This window comes from Amblyraja radiata, chromosome 7, assembly GCF_010909765.2.
Source record: "Amblyraja radiata isolate CabotCenter1 chromosome 7, sAmbRad1.1.pri, whole genome shotgun sequence".
NCBI classification, from domain to species: domain Eukaryota; kingdom Metazoa; phylum Chordata; class Chondrichthyes; order Rajiformes; family Rajidae; genus Amblyraja; species Amblyraja radiata.
The window spans coordinates 80943572-80966090 of NC_045962.1; the positions used below are offsets into that span (position 1 = coordinate 80943572).

The 22519-nt window shown below is 45.0% G+C and overlaps 1 protein-coding gene across 1 annotated transcript in view; it reads right to left on the reverse strand.

Annotated features, from left to right (window-relative positions):
* LOC116975564 (contactin-associated protein-like 5) overlaps positions 1–22519 on the reverse strand; it is a 480271-nt gene that overhangs the window by 356784 nt on the left and 100968 nt on the right. The window contains exon 5 of the mRNA XM_033024851.1: positions 13172–13430. Within this exon, the coding sequence (XP_032880742.1) occupies positions 13172–13430 (259 nt within the window). The remainder of the gene's footprint in view (positions 1–13171; positions 13431–22519) is intronic.

Here is a 22519-nt window from a genome sequence, read left to right on the forward strand (position 1 = left end):
AAGCTCCACACAGACAGCATCTGTAGTCGGGATCGAACCCGGGTCTCCGGCGTTGCAAGCGCTGTCAGGCAGCAACTCTACCGTTGCACCACCGTTGCTGCCCCACTGCGTGGTAGAGCTGCTGTCTCACGCACTGGAAACCCCGGTTCGATCCTACAAGTGTGGAGTTAGCCCGTTCTCTCTGTGACCGTGTGGGTTTCTGCTGGGTGCTCCAGTTACCTTCCATAACTAACCATCATCCACTCCCTGCACACTAGGGGCGATTTACAGAGGTCAATTAACCTTCTATTGTAGGGAGCAGTGTAGGGAGCAGATGGATGAGTAGGATAACTTGTTTTCACCTAGTTGTGATGATCAATAATCAACATGGACTCGGTGTCCGACGGACCTTTTTCAATGCTGTATCTTTCAATCAATCTTGAATTGAGCTGCGAGCTCCTGTGGCAAACTGGCAGAACTATAACAGTATTGGATTGAAGATAGACACAAAAAGCTGGAGTAACTCAGTGAGTCAGACAGCATCTCTGAAGAGAAGGAATAGGTGACGTTTCGGATCGAGACCCTTCTTCAGACTGAGACAGGGAGATGAGAGGTGATATCGAGAGTTATAGAACAAATGAATGAAAGATATGCAAAAAAGTACAGATGATAAAGGAAACAAGCCATTCTTAGCTGTGGGCTAAGTGAAAACAAGTTACAGACAATGAGACTCAACTAGACGACTTTAAAAGTAATACAACAACTTGGGTGGGGGAGAGACAGAGAGAGCGGCGATTAAAGCGTTATTTGAAGTTAGAGAAATCAATATTCATACAGCTGGGGTTGTAAGCTGCCCAAGCGAAATATGAGGTACTGTTCCTCCAATTTGCGTTTGATCTCACTCTAACAATGGAGGAGGCATTTTGGATTGGACAATATTGGACTAGTGAGCATGTTATACTTGGTCATCAAACCCTTGTAACCCTAGTCATTGTCCCTAGTATGTAGGATAGAACTAGTGTACAGGTTGATCGTTGGTCGGCGCAGACTCGGTGAGCCCAAGGACCTGTTTCCACACTGTATCTTTAAATCTAAAACAACCCCAAGATTGAAATAATTTCATTTTTCGTTTTACTTTAAGGTGTGTTTTAGTGTGGAGACAGGATTGGGCAATACTGGACTAGCGGGCATGTTATAGGAACAAAACAATGGCACAGTCAGTCTGAACATCTGATATAAGTGCATGTTAAATATCTGCTGGTAGTTATTGTGAGTGAACAAATAGCTCTCATGGAATAGAGTCCGACACTGCTTCCTCGTCTGTGACTGCCAACTACATGGGTTTCACTTGCTATTCATAAAATGCGCAATTTCGCCAATTTGATATTGGGCTCAGCTTGCAAGGGAGCCATGTGTGTTTCATTGCCATTTGTCCCAGATAGAACAGTGAAATTCTTACTTGCAGCAGCACAACAAAATATTTAAATATAGTACACTGTAAACAATATAATAAACGAGAGAGAAAAAAAAGTTTGGTGTGTGTATATATACACATACTCACAAATGAACATATATATATTTAGATTATATATATCTATATACATATAAAAGTCTCATCTTGTATGTGTGTGTGTGTGTATGTGTCTGTATGTGTGTATGTGTTTTTGTATCTTACGCAGTAGCACTGACATTTTTCCACATTCTTACTCACATTTTTCCCATCCACGCCATAATTAAGTTCACTTGAGATTTTATGCTATATTTTACAAGTTATTGATGATTAAATTTAAAAAAAAACAACTTTGAGAAGAATAGCTGTGACTGCTTTGAGATTTTTCTGGCAGCTTCCAGTGATGACATCACAATGGCATCTCATTTACATATGCTGACGATGACCTCACAATGAGATTGTAGCCTTCCTAGCTCTAGAAGGTGCAAATTGATTTTTCTTAAAGTCACGGTACACTGAATTTTTTTTAAAGTTTAAAATGAGGGAGTGTGAATAAGGCAAAATGAGCAGCCCCTTCGCAGTTGAGGACTATGGGTGAGTGGTGCAATATTGCGTTGGGGGAACAGGTTACGTTGGGGCAGTGGGTGGGTGGTGGCAACGGGTTGCGTTGGGGGAACGGATGAGTGGTGGATTATTGTGTTGGGGGAAAGGGGCCCAACGGATCCCACTTGCTATAGTATACCTAGTATATATATAGTTCAGAGCTTATTTGAGTTTGCAGGGGAGGTGCGGCTGGGTTAGGATCCCTCTGAGTAAAAGTGCTGCAAGATAAGATACTACTTAGAGACCCAAGGGCAGAAACCTATGTCTTCGGAGTGTGGGAGGAAACGTGCGCTCCTGGAGAAAGCCCACACAGGTCAGGGTGAAGAACATACAAGTTCCGTACAAATTCCGTACAGACAGCACCCATAGTCAGGATCGAACCCGGGTCTCTGGCGCTGTAGGGCAGCAACTCTACTGCAGCACCACTGTGAACTTGTTAATGCTCATGTGAAATTCCTGCAATGTTTTTTTGCTGCATTGTCAAAATCTGTAGCGCAGTGGGTAGAGCTCGTAAGTTTATGTTGATTCGTCATAGGAGCAGAATGAGGCCACTCGGCCCATCAGCTTTACACCACCATTCAATCTTGGCTCTCCTCCCCTCTCCCATCGGGCAAAAGGTACAGAAATGTGAAAACGCACACCTCCAGATTCAGGGACTGTTTCTTCCCAGCTGTTATCAGGCATCTGAACCATCCTACCAACAACTAGAAAGCAGTCCCGAGCTACTATCTAACTCATCAGTGACTATTTTTGATCGGAATTTACTGGACTTTATCTTGCACTAAATGTTATTCCCGTGTAGCATGTATCTGTACATTGTGGATGGCATGATTGTAATCGTGTATTGTCTTTCCGCTGACTCGTTAGCACGCAGGTTATCACTGGTAGAAACATCCTCTCAACCCAGGCCTTTATTGTTGAGCTGTTGTCAAACAAGGAAATACTCGGCCAAGAGAGGTAACATTCACTTTGCAAAGTGCATAAATAAACTGAAGTCAGTACAGAATATTTCTTTGCTTAAATCGGATCCCAATGGATTGTTAAAGAGATTTCAGGGGATTAAAGAGAGGGAACAGGTATTAGACTTCTGAGAGCATCCATTCAAGAGATTATAGTTTCCAGGCAGGATTTTAATAACGTCTCAAGCCGACAAAGATTTATCCTGACTATTTTATTCTGGTGTAATGCTTGCAATATAAACAGATCTTGTTTGTCAAGCTAGACTAATTCTTCCATTACCTTAGCCATTGCTTAAATTGACTTTTGAGAATTAAATCAACCTCACTGCTTCATGCTCCGTGTGTTAGAAGCTACACTTAGTCTTCTCAACCTCAACAATCTACCATCTATGAAGTGGTACCTCGGGGCTTCAGTCATGTTACTGCCCCTGGCTATCAGGTACAGAGATTATTGAGGATAAAGAATAAGATCGAACTGTATTTACTCAGATGTAGCAATAACATCGCAGGAATTTCACATGAGCATTAACAAGTTCTACGGTGGCACAGCGGTAGATTTGCTGCCCTACAGGGTCAAAGACCCGGGTTCGATCCTGACGACGGGTGCTGTGTGTGCGGACTTTGTACGTTCTCCCTGTGAATGTGTGGGTTTCCCCCCGGTGCTCCGGTTTCCTCCCAATCTGCAAAGATGCAGAGGTTAATTGGCTTTGATAAGAATTGTAAATTGTCCCCAGAGAGCGTCGGATGGTGTTCGTGTGCGGGGATCGCTGGTCGACGTGGAATCGGTGAGCCGCAGGGCCTGTTTCCACGCTGCATCTCTACAGTAAATGAAATTTCAATTCAAAACTGAGTTGCATATGGAAAGGCCAAAGATTGGTCAAAGAGGCTGAGACAAAGGAGGAAGGAGTCTTGACGGATGCAGAGAGACTGCGAGGTTTAAAAAAAAACATTTTTAAAGAGGTGTTATTAAAGATCATGAGAGGAATACATTGGGTAGATGCACAGAGTGTCTTGCCCAGAGTTGGTGAATCGAGGACCAGAGAACATGGGTTTCAAGATTCAAGAGAGTTTATTGTCATGTGTCCCTGATAGGACAATGAAATTCTTGCTTTGCTTCAGGAAAGTCTCCTCCTCTTGGGTTTAAAGTGAAGGGAAAAAGATTTAATAAGAATCTTTTTACACAAAGGGTGGTGGGTGTATGGAACGAGCTGCCAGAGGAGGTAGTTGAAGCAGGGACTATCCCAACGTTAAAGAAACTGTTAGACAGGGACATGGATAGAACAGGTTTGGAGGGATATGGACCAAATGCTGGCAGTGTAGCTGGGACATGTTGGCTTGTGTGGGCAAGTTGGGCCGAAGGGCCTGTTTCCACGCTGTATCACTCTATGACAATGACATTCCAAAGCATAAGGCAATGAAAGCTGATGGAGATGGTAGTGTATGGGTTTGTTGTGGTGATTCTAACATCAGTCGTGGCTGCCGTTTAAATTGTACTTTATTGATTTTAATGTTTTTTGCTCGACTTTGTGCTCAAACCTTTGTAAATGATTATGTGTTCATCTGGGAGTTCACCTTGGGATAACTTCTCATGACCTTTTGTTGGGATTTAAGAAATAGTTCCCTTTTATGGCCAAGATTTCCACCAGAAATCTGGCTCTTCCAGATTCCTCTTACATCCGAAATACATGCTGTTAGTTTGCTTAATTCTGGACATTACCTCTCCTGTAAGGCGGCTGGTGGGAGAATTTGGGGAAGAATTGCGGCACGGTGGCGCAGCGGTAGAGTTTCTGCCTCACAGCGCCAGAGAACCGGGTTCGACCCCGACTACGGGTGCTGTGTATATGGAGTTTGTACGTTCTCCCCGTGACCTGCGTGGGTTTTCTCCGGGTGCACCAGTTTCCCCCCACACTCCAAAGACGTGCAGGTTTGTAGATTAATTGACTTCTGTAAAAATTGTAAATTGTCCCTAGTGTGTAGGATAGTGCTAGTGTACAGGTTGATCAGTGGTCGGCGTGGACTTGGTGAAACGAAGGGCCTGTTTCCACGCTGTATCTCAAACGTCTAAAGTCCAAAAGGGTTTTGTTAATGTACAGAACTTCGATGGAGTAGGTTGCAGGGAAATAATTGCCATGCTGTATAATTGCGGACGTTGGCATGCACAAAAGGACACAAAATGCTGGAGTACCTCAGTGGGTCAGGCAACATAGATAGGTGACGTTTCAGATTGGGACCCTTCTTTAGATAATTCTTCAATAATTGCCTTGGTGCATTTTTTACCTACACCTCAGAGAGAAGGTAGTGCCTTCCTCTGAAATCAACCCTGGGTACTATAGCAATCCCTCCGTATTGGTTTAGAGATGCAGCATGAAAACAGGCCCTTCGGCCCACCAAGTCCATGCTAACCATTGATCACCCGTTCACACTAGTTCTACATGATCCTACTCCTCACACATTAGGGGCAATTTTACAGGCCAATTAACCACATCCAGGCCATTCACACTAGTTCCATGTTGTCCCACTTTCTCATCCGCTCCCTACACACTCAGGGCAATTTTACTGAGGCCAATTAACTTTAACCAATCAAGAAGGCAGGAGAATTAAGTTGAAAGGGAAAGAGTTTAGTTTAGTTTATTGTCACGTGTACCGAGGTACAGTGAAAAGCTTTTGAAACGGGATAACTACTTAACAAACTTTCATAAGTTTATCAGGTCTACTCCGCCGTTAATCATGGCTGATCTATCTTTCCCTCTCAACCCCATTCTCCTGCCTTCCCCATAACCCCTAATACCCGTACTAATCAAGAATCTGTCAATCTACGCCTTAAAAATATCCACTGACTTGGCCTGCACAGTCCTATGTGACAGTGAATTCCACAGATTCACCACCCACCCCCCCCCCCCCCCCCCCCCATCAGCTTAAAGGCAGAGACTTCATGGAGCAAAGACAGTACATTGGACTTGTTTTGAGGCAGGATTAAGAAAATGGTAGACACAAAATGCTGGACTCCAGAGATGCTGCCTGTCCCGCTGAGTTACTCCAGCATTCTGTGCCTATCTTTGGTGTAAACCAGCATCTGCAGTTCCTTCCTACACATTTCGTCTGCTCCACTGCAAAATCTCCTCAAGGTATGCCTACTCTGAAGCCTTTCTCCTCTCTCCGACAAGAGTTCTGCAACTCTCTCTCGCTGCTCCACCTGTCCGATTCCTCCTGCTCTCCGACCATGTTAGAGTCTGGTCTCGACCCGACACGTCACCCATCCCTTCTCTCCAGGGATGCCACACGTCCCGTTGAGTTACTCCAGCGTTTTGTGTCTACGTAACTTCGGCGTAATCCAGCATCTGCAGTTCCTTCCTGCTCACTGAAGAAGAAGACGTTTGGACCAACTCGGCAATTTCCATTTAAGCTTGGCGCTTGCACCTGAGACAATATAATTATTCCATCACCCGTATAAAGGCCGTGAATTCCAGGTCCCGTTCATGTCTAATAAATCTGGTAATTCACAACTCGACTCCTCAATCAAGAACCAACTCATTTAAATGGTAATGTTGAAGGTCTCCCAGCCGATAAATAAAGAATTGTGTTTACTGCTGTTCAAAGCTGCCTTATGCACCACAGCAATATAACCCCATAATAATCCACTGGGCTGCCCGAATGATAAACTGCAGGGGGAAAACAGTGGGTGTTACTTTTCTCTCTTCTTTGTTGTGGAATGATCAATGAGCTTCTCAGGAAGCGCGTTTGACTTTGCAGCATACTACCTCTGTGCTTACTTGTTAATTTGACATTGTCAATATCGTTAAATAATGGCTTATGAAGATATGCAGTGGGTAGTTTTTTTCCGCGCTTGTGCCGCCGAGCATTAAAATAAGCCAAGCTAAACTGAAGGCGAGATTAATCACGATGATACAATTAAATGTATGCGACTTTGAAATCGGAGTTTAATATTGAATAGCGGTTCATTACTAACTAACGCTCAGCTCCTGAAACTTACACTGTGTCTTTGCTAACTCCAGGCGCGACTATTTAATTTCACTTCTGACTGGCATCCATTTTACAGGGCAGCTGGTAGAGTTGCTGCCTTGCAGCCTCAGAGACCTGCTGTCTGTATGGTGCTGTCTGTATGGTGTTTGTACGTTCTCCCCGTGACCTGCGTGGGTTTTCTCTGAGATTTCCGGTTTCCTCCCACACTCCAAAGACGTATGGATTTTTAGGTTAATTGGCTTGGTGTAATTGAACAAATTAATTAAACTTTATTATCACATGTGACAAGTAACAGTTTTATTCTTTGTTTTGCATACCCAAAGTATGCAAAGAGTCAGGTTTAGTTGAGAGATACAGTGTCCTTCAGCCCACCGAGACCGCGCCGAACAGCGATCCCGGCCCCCCAACACTATCCTATACATACCAGGGACACTTTTACATTTATACCAAGCCAATTAGCTGACAAACCTGCACGTCTTTGGAGTGTGGGAGGAAACCCAAGATCTCGGAGAAAACCCACGCAGGTGACGGGGAGAACATACAAACTCCATACAGAAGCTGTAAGAAAGTATCTATCCCGCTACGCCACCATGCCGCCGAGTCGCCACATAAAGGTCGCTGACATTTAAATTGTCCCTCATATGTGCGTTAGTGTGCGGTGTTCACTGGACAGCAAGGACTTGGTGGGCCGAAGGGCCTGTTTTTTGCGCTGTATTGAATTGAATTAAATATTTTATTGTCACATGTGACAAGTCACAGTGAAATTCTTTGCTTGCTTGCCCAAGGTATGCAAATAGTTGCCCATAAAGGGTGCTGACAAAAGTTAAAAATTCTCCCGCGCCAGGTCTCCGCTTGTTCTCCTCCACCCTCCTCCCTCAGGGCGGTCCCCCCGCGTGAGATCCACAACTGTTGTGTGCGTTCACAACTGTTCCTGCCCTCGGCAGCGGCGTCCTCACTTCCACGTGGACCGTCCTCGTCCGTCGGTGGGCGCCATCACCGACCGGCACTCCGACCTCGCCACTAACGCCCCCGGGTCCTCTCCGGACGCCCCCGTGGTGCCAATCTCTAAACTAAACTAAATTAAACTCTAACCTTAACAACGAGCTCCATAAATTTCAGGACGTCTAGCACTCCGTTGACTGATTCCTAACTTGCACCACTCACCCACTGCTCGTATGTTCACTGACCTCTGGCGTCTGGTTAAGCAACACCTCTGTTTGTCTTATCTCACCCTTGATTTCAATTCCCTTCACATTCTCAGCAGGTGACCTGTCTGCAATCTTAACCGCCAACTTCACTTGCAAGGATATCAACAGTTTTCCACCACGCCACCTTCATCCCCGGATGGGAAAATCAAATGAAATACTAGAGGGCAGAGCTTCCTCCCGAAGGAGAGAGGGGCAAAGGTTAATAGAGATGTGCGGGGTAACTTTTTTTACACAGAAGGTGGTGAGTACCTGGAACACGCTGCCAAGGATGTTATTGAAGACAGATACAATAGTGACGTTTAAGAGGCTTTTAGATGGACACTTGGAATCGCAGGGAAAAAGGTCATAGGTTCTAGGAGCAGAATTAGGCCATTTGGCCCATTAAGGCTACTCCGCCATTCAATCTTAGCGGTTCTATCTTTCCCTCTTAACCCCATTCTCCTGTCTTCTCTCCATAACCCCTGACACCCGTACTAATCAAGAATGTCAATCTGCACTTAAAAATATCCATTGACTTGGCCTCCACAGCCGTCTATGGCGATGAATTCCACAGATTCACCACCTTCTGACCAAAGCCATTCCTCCTCATCTCCTTTCTTAAGGAACGTCCTTTTATTCTGAGGCTGTAACCTCTGGTCCTAGACTCCACCAATAGTGGAAACATCCTCTCCACATCCACTCAATCGAGGTCTTTCTCGATTCAGCTCCGGCAATCTGTATCTTTCCCATTTGCTCCACCTATTGCACTTGAGTTTGACTTCATTGTATTTATATATATGGTATTATCTGATTTGATTGCAAATCAAAGCTTTTCACCCCACCTCGATACAATCAGAAATTAAATCTAAACCGTCAATCCATGAGTTCCTGGCGATGGAACTTTGTGTTATTTTTGAAGCAATTGAGAGGATTTAGAGATACAGTGTGGAAACAGGCCCTTCGGCCCACCGAGTCAAGACTGACCACAATCCCCCATACACTAATTCTATGCTACACACTAGGGACAATTTACAGAAGACAGTTCATCTAAAAGCCAAAGGTAGGCAAAAAAATGCTGGTGAAACTCAGCGGGTGCAGCAGCATCTATGGAGAGAAGGAATGGGCGAAGTTTCGGGTCAAGACTTCTTTCTCGACCCGAAACTTCTGCAGTTCTTTCTTAAACATAATCTACAAGCCACATTTCTTTGGGATATGGGAGGATAATGGAGGACGCGGAGAAATCCCACGCGGTCACAGGGAGAACGTACAAACTCCGTACAGACAGCACCCTTAGCACGGATTGAACCCAGGTCTCTGACGCTGTAAGGCAGCAACTCTACAACTGTGCCTCCCTCTCTTATACGATTTTATGATTTTATTCACATGCCAAAGCATACAACTTCCACTAGGACAATCTTTCCCTAATATCTCGGATTCCCCCCTGAATTCATTTATCAGGGTAATTACGTTTTTTTTAATTTCAAAATATACTTTATTCAATTGGTAAATATATACAATTCCTGAACCATTCAAACAAAATTCATCCGACATTTTCGGAGACTATACAATTTTTTTACATTTGTCAAATTTCACCAAACAGTCCCCCACCAGTGCCACTCTGTGGCCCCTGTCCAAGTAATAAATATATACAATGTGTACACAGTGCGAAAATTTCCATCTTCCAAATACATTTTCGTCGGCTATAGATTGTTCAATTCAATACCGTTTATGTCTTTTAAGTTCCACAAAAATGTCCCCCACCCGTGCCATTCATGTGGCCCCCTGGCGTGGGATACCTTCCCTTAATTTAATTTGTGCATTTACTGCAAAGTTCACCAAGCAGGTGATTTCAACCTGTTTTTCTGACTTGATTTAGAGTTATTTGCGAGTTAGCACTTTTAGACCTTGTTGGGTGAGTCTTGCATTCTAATAAGTTGTGTTAATTGATATTGTGTAGTGTTGTCATGCTTGTTTTTGTTCAGGTTGAAGATAAATATCAACTGTAAAGACTTTGGAGAACACAACAGTTTCATTCGGCGCTTATTATGCAGAAGGAGGCATATACTTTTACATCTCATTTGAGGAGTTTCAACCTTTAGACTTTAATGATACAGCTCAGAAACACGCCGTTCGGCCCACCGAGTCCGCGCCGACCAGCGATCGCCCTATCCCCGAACACTATCCTTCACACAAGGGACAATTTACATTTTTACAGAAGCCAATTATAAATCTACACCAAATCTTTGGAGTGTGGGATGAAACTGAGAAAGCCCTTGGTTAGGATTACAGGTGCTGTCTGTGCGGAGTTTGCATGTTGTCCCCATGGGCTTTCTCAGGCTTACAGTTACAGTGTCATAGAGTTGTACAACAAAGAAATGGGTTCCTTGGCCCACTGTGACCAGGTTGCCTCTTTATGCTGAAGATAGACACAAAATGCTGGAGTAACTCAGCGGGTCAGGCAGCATCTCTGGAGGAAAGGAATGGGTGATCTTTTAGGTCAAGAGGCTACTTCAGACTGATCTACACTGATCCCAATTGCCTTCCATAGGCCTTCAAATGTGGAGGAATTTATTTATCCAGAGGGTGGCGAATCTGTGGGATTCATTGCCATGGACGGCTGTGGAGGCCAAGTCATTGGGTATTTTTAAAGCGGAGATTGACAGGTTCTTGATTAGTCAGGGTGTCAAAGCTTAAGGGGAGAAGGCAGGAGAATGGGGTTGAGGGGAGAAAATAGATCAGCCGTGATCAAATGGCGGAGCGGACTCAATGGGGCCAAGAGCAGTCCTGAGCGACTATCTACCTCATTGGCGACCCTCGTTCTATCTTTGATCGGACTTTACTGGCTTTACCTTTCACTAAACGATAATCCCTGATCATGTTTAAGAAAGAACTGCAGATGCTGGAAAAATCGAAAGTAGACAAAATTGCTGGAGGAACTCAGCGGGTGAGGCAGCATCTGTGGAGAGAAGGAATAGGCGACGTTTCAGGTGGAGACCCTTCTTCAGGACAAAAATGCTGGAGGAACTCAGCGGGTGCGTATGTATCTGTATCTGATCATGTATCTGTACACTGCGTATGGCTCGATTGTGATCTTGTATTGTCTTTCCGCTGGCTGGTTAGCGCACGACAAAAGCTTTTCACTGTACCTCAGTACACGTGACAATAAACTAAACTGAACTGGGCCGAATGTCCTAATTCTGCTCCTATGTCTTACGATCTTGCCTACTTCAGTGAGGTCTGTAAATGTTCATTAAATGCACTGATCGTATCTGATCATAGAAACATAGCACAAGATGGCGGCGCTGCCTTAGCAGCTGCGGCTCGCCTGCAGTCCGTCTTTTTTTTTTCTTTTTTGTGTTGTTCTTTTGTCCTGTTTGAGTTCATTTTTGGTTTATTGTGTATGTGTGTGGGTTGGGGGGAGTAAACATGGTTTTGGTCTCTTATTTCGGGGGGATGCGACTTCTCTTGTCGTATCCCCCGTCTCCGTCTCCGCCTGCACCGAGGCCTAATAGTGGAGCTGGCGGCCTCGGAGCTGCGGCAGTGGCGACCCGACCGTGGCGACCCGACTCGGCGCAGGCAGCGGCTGCGGCGACCCGACCCCGGCGCGGGCAGCGGCTGCGGCGACCCGACCCCGGAGCGGGCAGCGGCAGCAGCAGCAGCGATCCGACCTCGGAGGACCGGCCGCGGGCCAGGTGGACGACATCGTCGGGATCTCGCAGGTTGGTGACCTGTTCTGCGGAGCTCCCGCGACAACAGCTGTGTCCTCTGGACTGGAGGGCCGCAGTTTCGGCGGCTTCGACCACCCTGGGCCGCGGAGCTGAACCGGCCCGTTCGCGGAGCTTGGATTCAGCCGCGGGACTGACATTACTTACCATCGCCCGGCGGGGTCACAACATCGGAAGTCTGGATCGCCTCGGCGCAGAGGGAGAATAAGAAGGAAAGAGACAAAAACCTAAGACTTTTGCCTTCCATCACAGTGAGGAGTATTCAACTCACTGTGGTGGATGTTAATTTGTATTTTTTGTGTGTGTTTTTGCCATTTTTTACTATATGTAGGACTGCAAGGCAACAAAATTTCGTTCAGACCGCAAGGTCTGAATGACAATAAAGGCTACTTTACTTTACTTTACTTTAGAAACATAGATAATAGGTGCAGGAGAAGGCCATTCGGCCCTTTGAGCCTGCACTGCCATTCAATATGATCATGGCTGATCATCCAACTCAGTATCCTATACCTGCCTTCTCTCCATACCCCCTGATCCCTTTAGCCACAATGCCCACATGTGATGCAACAGAGATCCCGCCACCTCCTCTAACAGCTAGTTCTGGATGGCAACTTTCTACTTTCCCATTATTACCACATGCCCCTAAACTGTTCCTATTTACCCTCCAAAGTATTTGGTATACTTTTATCTGCTTGCATTGGATACCCCCCTGCAGACAAAGGTTTTCATTCTATCTCGGTACACGTGACAACAGTAATAAAAGTGAATCTCTTCTGAGAAGCAGAGTTGCGAGTACTGCTGCGAATATATTGTGGAACACCAGAGACCAAGAAGCAATTTCATAAATCTGTAGACTTTGTAGCCAAAGTATTAAATTCAATACGACTCCTAATAAATTAAATTAAGCATAGAAGGTATTACAGCGGCAGACTTGTTCTGTGTAATTATTAATTATGGATTGATGCAGAACAATTTTCTTTGCAGAAAGAATGATTAAAAAGCCGCACACAAATATTTCAGGCCTCGGTGTTTAAACAGAAAATGTGTCTCGATACCTGATCTCCCGACACGAGACACTACAGCGAGAACACTCAGGATTGGAACACAAAAGATGAATTAGATTACGCTGTCTACAAAATAACACTTTTTAATGCATTGGTAGGCATTGATGTTTCCTGAGTGCCGACTTTTGGAGTGATGGAAGAGTGATGAAGGGGAGAGGTCCTCCCTGGTTCTATAGATCATCTTCCGACACAACAGCGCAGAGGAGTGAGCTGCTGTAATTACCTGTGGTGATGGCCGCCTGGCCCCCTGATTTATGGAGAGCGACTCTCAGTTTCCCGTGGCCCAGGTGGATCTGCAGGGCTCCTGACGCTCTCTGCAGTTTGCTGTACAGGAGGAGCCCGTCCTGGTTCCAGGAGCGGAACTGGAAGCTCACGGACAGCTCTTCCCTGTGCGGCGTTCCTGGCAACAGCAAGTAACTCCCGGGGGTCATGAAGGTGACCGGAACGGTGCGTGGCTCCGTGCAGGAGAACGAGACGTTTCCCTGGGAATGCAGGAGGAAAAGAGGAGCGTCAATTCTGAGAAGGTTAGCAAGTTCATCAGGAGAAGAATGCGGCCCATTTGGCCCCATCAAGTCTACCCCGCCGTTCAATCTGAGCGAACTCACTGCCCTGTCCTCTTGGTTAGCTCATACCTTCATATGTCATAGGAGCAGAATTAGGCCATTCAGCCCATTAAGTCTACTCTGCCATTCAATCTTGTCTGTGGAATTCTCTGCCTCAGAGGGCGGTGGAGGCAGATTCTCTGGATGCTTTCAAGAGAGAGCTAGATAAGGCTCTTAAAAACAGCTGACTCAGGGGGATATGGGGAGAAGGCAGGAACGGGGATACTGATTGGGGATGCTCAGCCATGATCACATTGAATGGCGGTGCAAGCTCGAAGGGCCGAATGGCCTACTCCTGCACCTATTGTCTATTGTCTATTATCTATCTTTCCCTCTCAACCCCATTATCCTGCCTTTGCTCCATAACGCCTGACACCCGCACTAATCATGAATTTGTCAATCTTCGCCTTAAAAATATCCATTGACTTGGCCTCCACAGCCGTCTGTGGCAATGAATTCCACAGATTCACCACCCTCTGACGAAATAAATTCCTCCTCATCTCCTTCCTAAAGGTACGCCCTTTTATTCTAGAGCCTAAGGCCTCTGGTCCTGGATTCTCCCAATAGTGGAAACATCCTCTCCACATCCACTCTGTCCAGGCCTTTCACTTTTCAGTAAGTTTCAATGAGTTTCACCCTCATCAGCTTTAAGGCGGATATTACGGAGCAAAGACTTGGTCTGAGGCCGGATTAAGAAGATGGTGCTTGGACCAATCTGCATACTATTCATTTAAACCTGGTGCTTGCATGAAGAACAAAATAATTATAAAATGATACAATAATGACATCCTTTTATTCTGAGGCTGTGGCCTCTGGTCCTAGACTCTCCCACTATTGGAAACATCCTCTCCACATTCACTCTATAATTCACTCCACGATAGCAACATCTTTTAAAATGACATTGCAGTTCAACCATGGAAAAATATCACGACACTCAACCCAGCAGTAGAGCTGCCACCTCACAGCGCCAGAGACCCGGGTTCGACCCTGACCTCGGGAGGCTGCCTGTGTGGAGTTTGCATGTTCTCCCTGTGACTGCGTGGGTTTCCTCTGGGTGCTTTGGTTTCCTCCCTCATCCCAAAGACATGCGGGTTTGTAGATTCATTTACCTCTGCAAATTGTCCCTATTGTGTAGGGAGTGGATGACAAAATGGGTTAACAGCGTGCGTGCGTGCGTGCGTGCGTGCGTGCGTGCGTGCGTGTGTGTGCGTGCGTGCGTGTGTATGCGTGTGTGTGTATGAATATATACATATTCACACACTAAACCTTTTATTCTTGTTCGTTACATTGTTTGCAGTGCACTATGTTTACCTATTCTGTTGTGCTGCAGCAAGTAAGAAATTCTGGGACATATGACAATAAAAGATTTGACTAGGCTCTTGAACTAGTATGAACGGGTGATGTGTAGGAAGGAACTGCAGATGCTGGTTTAAACTCAGATTCAGATTCAGATTCAATTTTAATTGTCATTGTCAGTGTACAATACAGAGACAACGAAATGCATAAACTGAAGATAGACACAAAAAACTGGTGTAACTCAGCGGGTCAGGCAGCATCTCTGGAGAAAAGGAGGCAACGTTTTGTGTCGAGACCCTTAAGGAATGTCACCTATTCCTTTTCCCCAGGGATGCTGCCTGACCCGCTGGTTATTCCAGCATTTTGTGTCTATCTTAAGGAACTACAATATGGTCACGGAGATAGGTATTTAATGATGCATTAAGGCACGGTGGCGCAGTGGTAAAGTTGCTGCCTTACAGTGCTTACAGCGCCATCGACCCGGGTTCAACCCTAACCACGGGTGCTGTCTCTATGGAGTTTGTACGTTCTCCCCCTGACCTGCGTGGGTTTTCGCCGAGATCTTCGGTTTCCTCCCACACTCCAAAGACGTGCAGGTTTGTAGGTTAATTGACTTGGTATAAATGTAAAAGTTGTCTCTCGTGTAGGATAGTGTTAGTGTGCGGGGATCGCTGGTCGGTACGGACTCGGTGGGCTGAAGGGCCTGTTTCCGCGCTGAATCTCTAAACTAAACAGAACTTTAAAAAAAGACAGAATCCTGCATTTCATTCATTCAATATAAAACCATTGAAGAAATGGGAGACGGGGAAAATCATTAGATCTTCCACGTTAACTTACTGCCAAATGCAATCATTTGGGTGATGGGGTGAAGGCAAGAGAATGGGTTAGGAGGGAGAGATAGATCAGCCATGATTGAATGGCGGAGTAGACTTGATGGGCCGAAATGCCTAATTATGCTCCTATCACTTCTGAATTTTGATTAAGTAGCAAAACAAAAAATAATGGAGGAATTCAGTGGATCGGGCAACGGCTGTGCAGGGAACAGGCATGCTTCAATGTTTCAAGTCAGGACCCTTATTTAGATTTGTGGCCACACTAGGTCTGAAAATGCCAAATTGTGAAGCTAAGCAGGTTCGGGCCTGATTAGTACTTGGATGGGAGAACTAATGGGAATGCCAGGCATGGTACAATTTAATTACTGTTCTGGCTCAACTAGTAGTTCCAGAACAAAACCAAAAATGTGCAGATGCTATCTGATGAAGGATCTGCTACCCAAAGCGTTAATTCCCTTTCTCTTCTCACAGGTCCTGCTGACCTGCATGGATTTCCAACATTTTATTCTCAGTTCCAACCTAAAGCTGTCAAGTTGATTCATTTTCACTCCAGTATGTATTTATTAATGAGAATAACTCGCCACTCAGCAGTAATATTGTCAGCTGCCAATAACCTCCCGTGGAAATTCTCACATTTTAAGTAAGTCTAGCTTGACACCTGGTGACCATTCTTAAGTCCGGGTGGACGATTTCATAAGCCGACAAGTTGTGCTGAGCTGTATACCGTGGCCTCCATAATGTTAGGGACAAAGACTCATCATTTATTTATTTGCCTCTGTAATCCACAATTTGAGATTTGCAATAGAAAATATCACGTGGTTAAAGTGCACGTTGTCAGATTTTAATAAAGGCCATTTTTATGCATTTTGGTTTCAACATGTAGAAATTACAGCTGTGTTAGTCCCCCCATTTCAGGGCACCATAATGTTTGGGACACATGGCTTTGCGGGTGTTTGTAATTGCTCAGCTGTAATTAATTGCCTCCTTAATGCAGGTACAATGCATTCAGAAAGTATTCAGACCCCTTCACTGTTTCCACATTTTGTGATGTTACAGCCTTATTCTAAAATGGGTTAAATTCATTATTTTTATCATGCATCTAAATACAACCCCATGATAAAAAAGTGAATACAGTTGTTTAGAATTTTTTGCATAGTAATTTAAAAAAAAACTGAAATATCACATTTACATAAGTATTCAGACCCTTTACTCAGTACTTTGTTGAGACACCTCTGGCAGCAATTACAGCCTCAAGTCTTCTTGGGTATGACGCTACAAGCTTGGCACACCTGTATTTGGGTAATTTCTCCCTTTCTTCTCTGCAGATCCTCTCTACCTCTGTCAGGTTGGATGGGGAGCGTCGATACACAGCTATTTTTAGGTCCCTCTAGAGATATTCGATCGGGTTCAAGTCCGGGCTCTGGCTGGGCCACTCAAGGACATTCACAGACTTGTCACAAAGCCACTCCTGCGTTGACTTGGCTGTGTGCTTAGGTTCATTGCCCTGTTGGAAGGTGAACCTCTGCTTCAGTCTGAGGTCCTGAATGCTGTGGAGCAGGTTTTCATCAAGGATCTTTCTGTACTTTGCTCCGTTCATCTTTCCCTCGATCCTGGCTAGTCTCCCAGTTCCTGCCACTGAAAAAAATCCCCACAGCATGATGCTGCCACCACCATGCTTCACCGTGATGAGCGGTGCCTGGTTTCCACCAAACATCACGCTTGGCATTCAGGCCAAAGAGGTCAATCATGGTTTCATCAGACCAGAGAATCTTATTTCTCATGGTATGAGAGTCCTTTAGGTGCCTTTTGGCAAACTCCAAGCGGGCTGTCATGTGTCTTTTACTGAGGAGTGGCTTCCGTCTGGCCACTCTCCCATAAAGGCTTGATTGGTGGAGTGCTGCAGATATAGTTGTCCTTCTGGAAGATTCTACTATCTCCACAGAGGAACTCTGGAGCTCTGTCAGAGTGACCATCGGGTTCTTGGTCACCTCCCTGACCAAGGCTCTTCTACCTCGATTGCTCAGTTTGGCTGGGCGGCCAGCTCTATGAAGAGTCCTGGTGGTTCCAAAGTTCTTCCATTTAAGAATGACGGAGGCCACTGTGCTCTTCAGGACCTGCAATGCTGCAGAAATTTTATACATTTCCCCAGATCTGTGTCTCGACACAATCTTGTCTCGGAGGTCTACGGACAATTCCATCATCTTCATGGCTTGGTTTTTGCTCTGACATGCACTGTCAACTGCGGGACCTTATACAGACAGGTGTGTGCCTTTCCAAATCATGTCCAATCAATTTAATTTACCACTGGTGGACTCCAACCAAGTTGTAGAAACATCTCAAGGATAATCAATGGAAACAGGATGAACCGAAGCTCAATTTTGAGTGTCATAGCAAAGGGTCTGAATACTTATGTAAATGTGATATTTCAGTTATTTCTTTTTAATTACTTTGCAAAAATTTCTAAACACCTGTTTTTGCTTCTTCATCCTGGGGTATTGTGTGTAGATTGATGAAAAAAAAAATGAATTTAATCAATTTTAAAATAAGACTGTAACGTATCAAAATGTGGAAAAAGTGAAGGGGTCCGAATGCTTTCTGAATGCACTGTATAAGAGAGCTCTCAGAAACCTATTCTTTCCTCCAGTCTTTCCATCACCTTTGGAAACTTTTATTGCTGTTTATCAACATGAGGACCAAAGTTGTGCCAATGAAAGTCAAATAAGCCATTTTGAGACTTAGAAACAAGAATAAAACTGTTAGAGGCATCAGCTGTTTGGAACATCATTAAGTAGAAAGAGAGCACTGGTGAGCTTACTAATTGCAAAGGGACTGGCAGGCTAAGGAAGACCTCCGCAGCTGATGACAGAAGAATTCTCTCTATAATAAAGAAAAATCCCCAAACACCTGTCCGACAGATCAGAAACACTCTTCAGAGTCAATGACCACTGTCCACAGAAGACTTCATGAACAGAAATACAGAGGCTACACTGCAAGATGCAAACCACTGGTTAGCTGCAAAAATAGGCTGGCTGGGTTACAGTTTTCCAAGAAGTACTTAAAAGAGCAACCACAGTTCTGGAAAAAGATCTTGTGGGCAGATGAGACGAAGATTAACTTATATCAGAGTGATGGCAAGAGCAAAGTATGGAGGAGAGAAGGAACTGCCCAAGATCCAAAGCCCACCAGCTCATCTGTGAAACACGGTGGTGGGGGTGTGGTGGCCTGGGCATGTATGGCTGCTGAAGGCACTGGCTCACTTATCTCCATTAATGATACAACTGCTGATGGTAGTAGCATAATGAATTCTGAAGTGTATAGACACATCCTAAATGCTCAAGTTCAAACAAATGCCTCAAAACTCATTGGCCGGCGGTTCATTCTACAGCAAGACAATGATCCCAAACATACTGCTGAAGCAACAAAGGAGTTTTTCAAAGCTAAAAAATGGTCAATTCTTGAGTGGCCAAGTCAATCACCCGATCTGAACCCAATTGAGCAGGCCTTTTATATGCTGAAGAGAAAACTGAAGGGGACTAGCCCCTAAAACAAGCATAAGCTAATAGTCCAGTCAATCTGGCAAATTTGAGGGGGTTACCCACCACTAATTAAAAAATAATTTCTTCCATTGCAGTACATTCTAGTTTGGTCCTCTAAACTCCATACTAAAATCCTAGCATGGGAAAGGTGGAATTTGCATAATATGCAAATTAGCTGCCATTAGAGAAAATTCATATTTCATAATTTATTTCATAAATTCGGCAACTCATCTAACTGGTAGCAGTGATACTCCACAGTTCAGTCCAGCAATCGCCTTCATTAGCATTCAAACAACCTTCAAACAATCTTCGAATGCATTCTAACTATCTTCACTATAATTGTAGCTTTCATGAAATTGTCATCAAATCTTATTAAAATATTTCCGCTCTCGATAAGACTACTAGAGGGTTATAGAGCAATTGAAGACTTTTTGAAGGCTGGTATGCCTGCATAATCTGTCATAGTAATTTCAATAATATTAAGCATTCAAATGCATTAAAGTACTTTGTAGGTATATGAAGGGAATCTGAATATTGTGTATTCAAGAAAGGGTAATTACCCAATTGAACCCCAACCTAACTCTAACCTTAACTTATGAGTATTGTCTCTATTTTCATATGAACCACAGACAGCCGCGGCTGAGTGTGTTTTCTGTAAGAAGAGTTCTGTAAGAAGAGAACTGCTGTAGCTTTGGGAACAACAACAGCAGCAGGAGCTGCTGTGGTTGAGAGAAGTGAAAACAGTTTAAGTACAGGTCAAGGACAGGCAGACTTGACTCAGAACTGCTGTAGCTTTGGGAGCAACAACAGCAGCAGGAGTTAAGCAAGAGATACGACTGATTGGCTCTAGCCCAAGTGGGAGGAGAGAAGTGAGTCAGTGCTGGGAAAACAGTTGAAAACTGAGGAATTTGGTTTGTAAATTGGTAAATCAGGCAATTTATCAGTCAATTTAAGCAAGACTGCTCTCAGCGAGCGGCAGTGAGTGAGCGGCCTTGTGAGGGAAGTGCCCTGTGAGAAAAGTGTGAGTCTTTGGCTCGAGAGTCCCTGTGAGAAAAGTGTGAGTCTTTGGCTCGAGAGTCTTCGGAGAGGAGGCTGAGGAGAGGAGACTACGCAAAACACTGCAGAGGGAGAGACGAAAGAAGGAGATGTCAGGCAAGCTGATTCAGTGTGATGCTTGCAGTATGTGGGAGGTCAAGGACACCGCTGGTGCCTCTGGCTGCTACAAATGCGAAAAGTGCATCCAGGTAGAGCTCCTGAAGGGCCGTGTTGGGGAACTGGAGAAGCAAGTGGATGACCTCCGGTTCGTCCGAGAAACGGAGTCGTTCCTCGACAAGTCCTACAGTACGATTGTTACACCTAAGGTACTGGAAGAGAGAAGGTGGGAGACAGTGAGAACGGGAGGGAAGCATGGAATGCCAACGTCCCCGGGTGTTGTACCTCTTGTGAACAGGTTCACCCACTTAGAAGCTGTCGGGACAGAAGAGGTGTTTACACTGGGCGGCGGACTGGCTTGTGATGCGAATAGGGCTGTTGAGCCGAAACCAAAAAGGCCTAAGGCAGGCAACGCCATTGTAGTAGGAGACTCCATTGTGAGAGGTACGGACAGGGGTTTCTGCGGCAACAGACGGGATGCGAGGATGGTGTGCTGCCTTCCTGGTGCCAGGATCCAGGATGTCACGGACAGAGTGCAGAAAATCCTCAAGGGCGAAGGTGAACATCCGGAAGTGGTAGTGCATGTCGGCACAAACGATGTCGGAAAGAAGGGGATGAATATTCTGCAGCGTGACTTTAGAGAGCTCGGAAAAATGCTGAAAAGCAGGACCTCCAGGGTTGTTATCTCCGGTTTGCTTCCAGTTCCTCGTGCTGGCGAGAGCAGGAACAGGGAGATACGGGACCTGAACGTGTGGCTGAGGAACTGGTGCACGGGGCAGGGATTTAGATTCTTAGATCACTGGGATCTGTTTTGGGGTAAGGGGGAACTGTACAAAAGGGACGGATTGCATCTTAACAGGTGTGGGACCAGCATTCTGGCAGGCAGGTTTGCCACTGCTACACGGGTGGTTTTAAACTGAATAAGGGGGGTGGGGTGTCGAATGGGCTAGTGGAGGATGGAGTTAAAGAGAAAGGGTTTCTTAAATGTGTGAGCGTAGAGACAGAGGGGTGTAAAATGAGGGTAGAAGCAATAGGTAGCAAGGTGAAAAGTAAAAGTGGCAGGCCGGAACATCCAGGGCAAAAATCAAAAAGGGCCACTTTTCAACAAAATTGTATAAGGGGTAAGAGTGTTGTAAAAACAAGCCTGAAAGCTTTGTGTCTCAATGCAAGGAGCATTCGTAATAAGGTGGATGAGTTGAATGTGCAGATAGCTATTAATGACTATGATATAGTTGGGATCACGGAGACATGGCTCCAGGGTGACCAAGGCTGGGAGCTGAACATCCAGGGATATTCAATATTCAGGAGGGATAGAGAGAAAGGAAAAGGAGGTGGGGTAGCGTTGCTGATTAGAGAGGAGATTAACGCAATGGAAAGGAAGGACATTAGTTTGCAGGATGTGGAATCGGTATGGGTAGAGCTGCGAAACACTAAGGGGCAGAAAACGCTGGTGGGTGTTGTGTACAGGCCACCTAACAGTAGTAGTGAAGTTGGAGATGGTATCAAACAGGAAATTAGAAATGCGTGCGACAAAGGCAAAACCGTTATAATGGGTGACTTCAATCTACATATAGATTGGGTGAATCAAATTGGCAGGGGTGCTGAGGAAGAGGATTTTTTGGAATGTATGCGGGATAGTTATCTAACTCAACATGTAGAGGAACCAACGAGAGAGCAGGCTATTTTAGACTGGGTATTGAGTAATGAGGAAGGGTTAGTTAGCAGTCTTGTTGTACGTGCCCCCTTGGGCAAGAGTGACCATAATATGGTTGAGTTCTTCATTAGGATGGAGAGTGACATTGTTAATTCAGAAACAATGGTTCTGAACTTAAAGAAAGGTAACTTTGAGGGTATGAGACGTGAATTGGCCAAGATTGACTGGCAATTAATTCTAAAAGGGTTGACGGTGGATATGCAATGGAAGACATTTAAAGACTGCATGGATGAACTACAAAAATTGTTCATCCCAGTTTGGCAAAAGAATAAATCAGGGAAGGTAGTGCATCCGTGGATAACAAGGGAAATCAGGGATAGTATCAAAGCGAAGGATGATGCGTACAAATTAGCCAGAAAAAGCAGCATACCGGAGGACTGGGAGAAATTCAGAGACCAGCAGAGGAGGACAAAGGGCTTAATTAGGAAAGGAAAAATA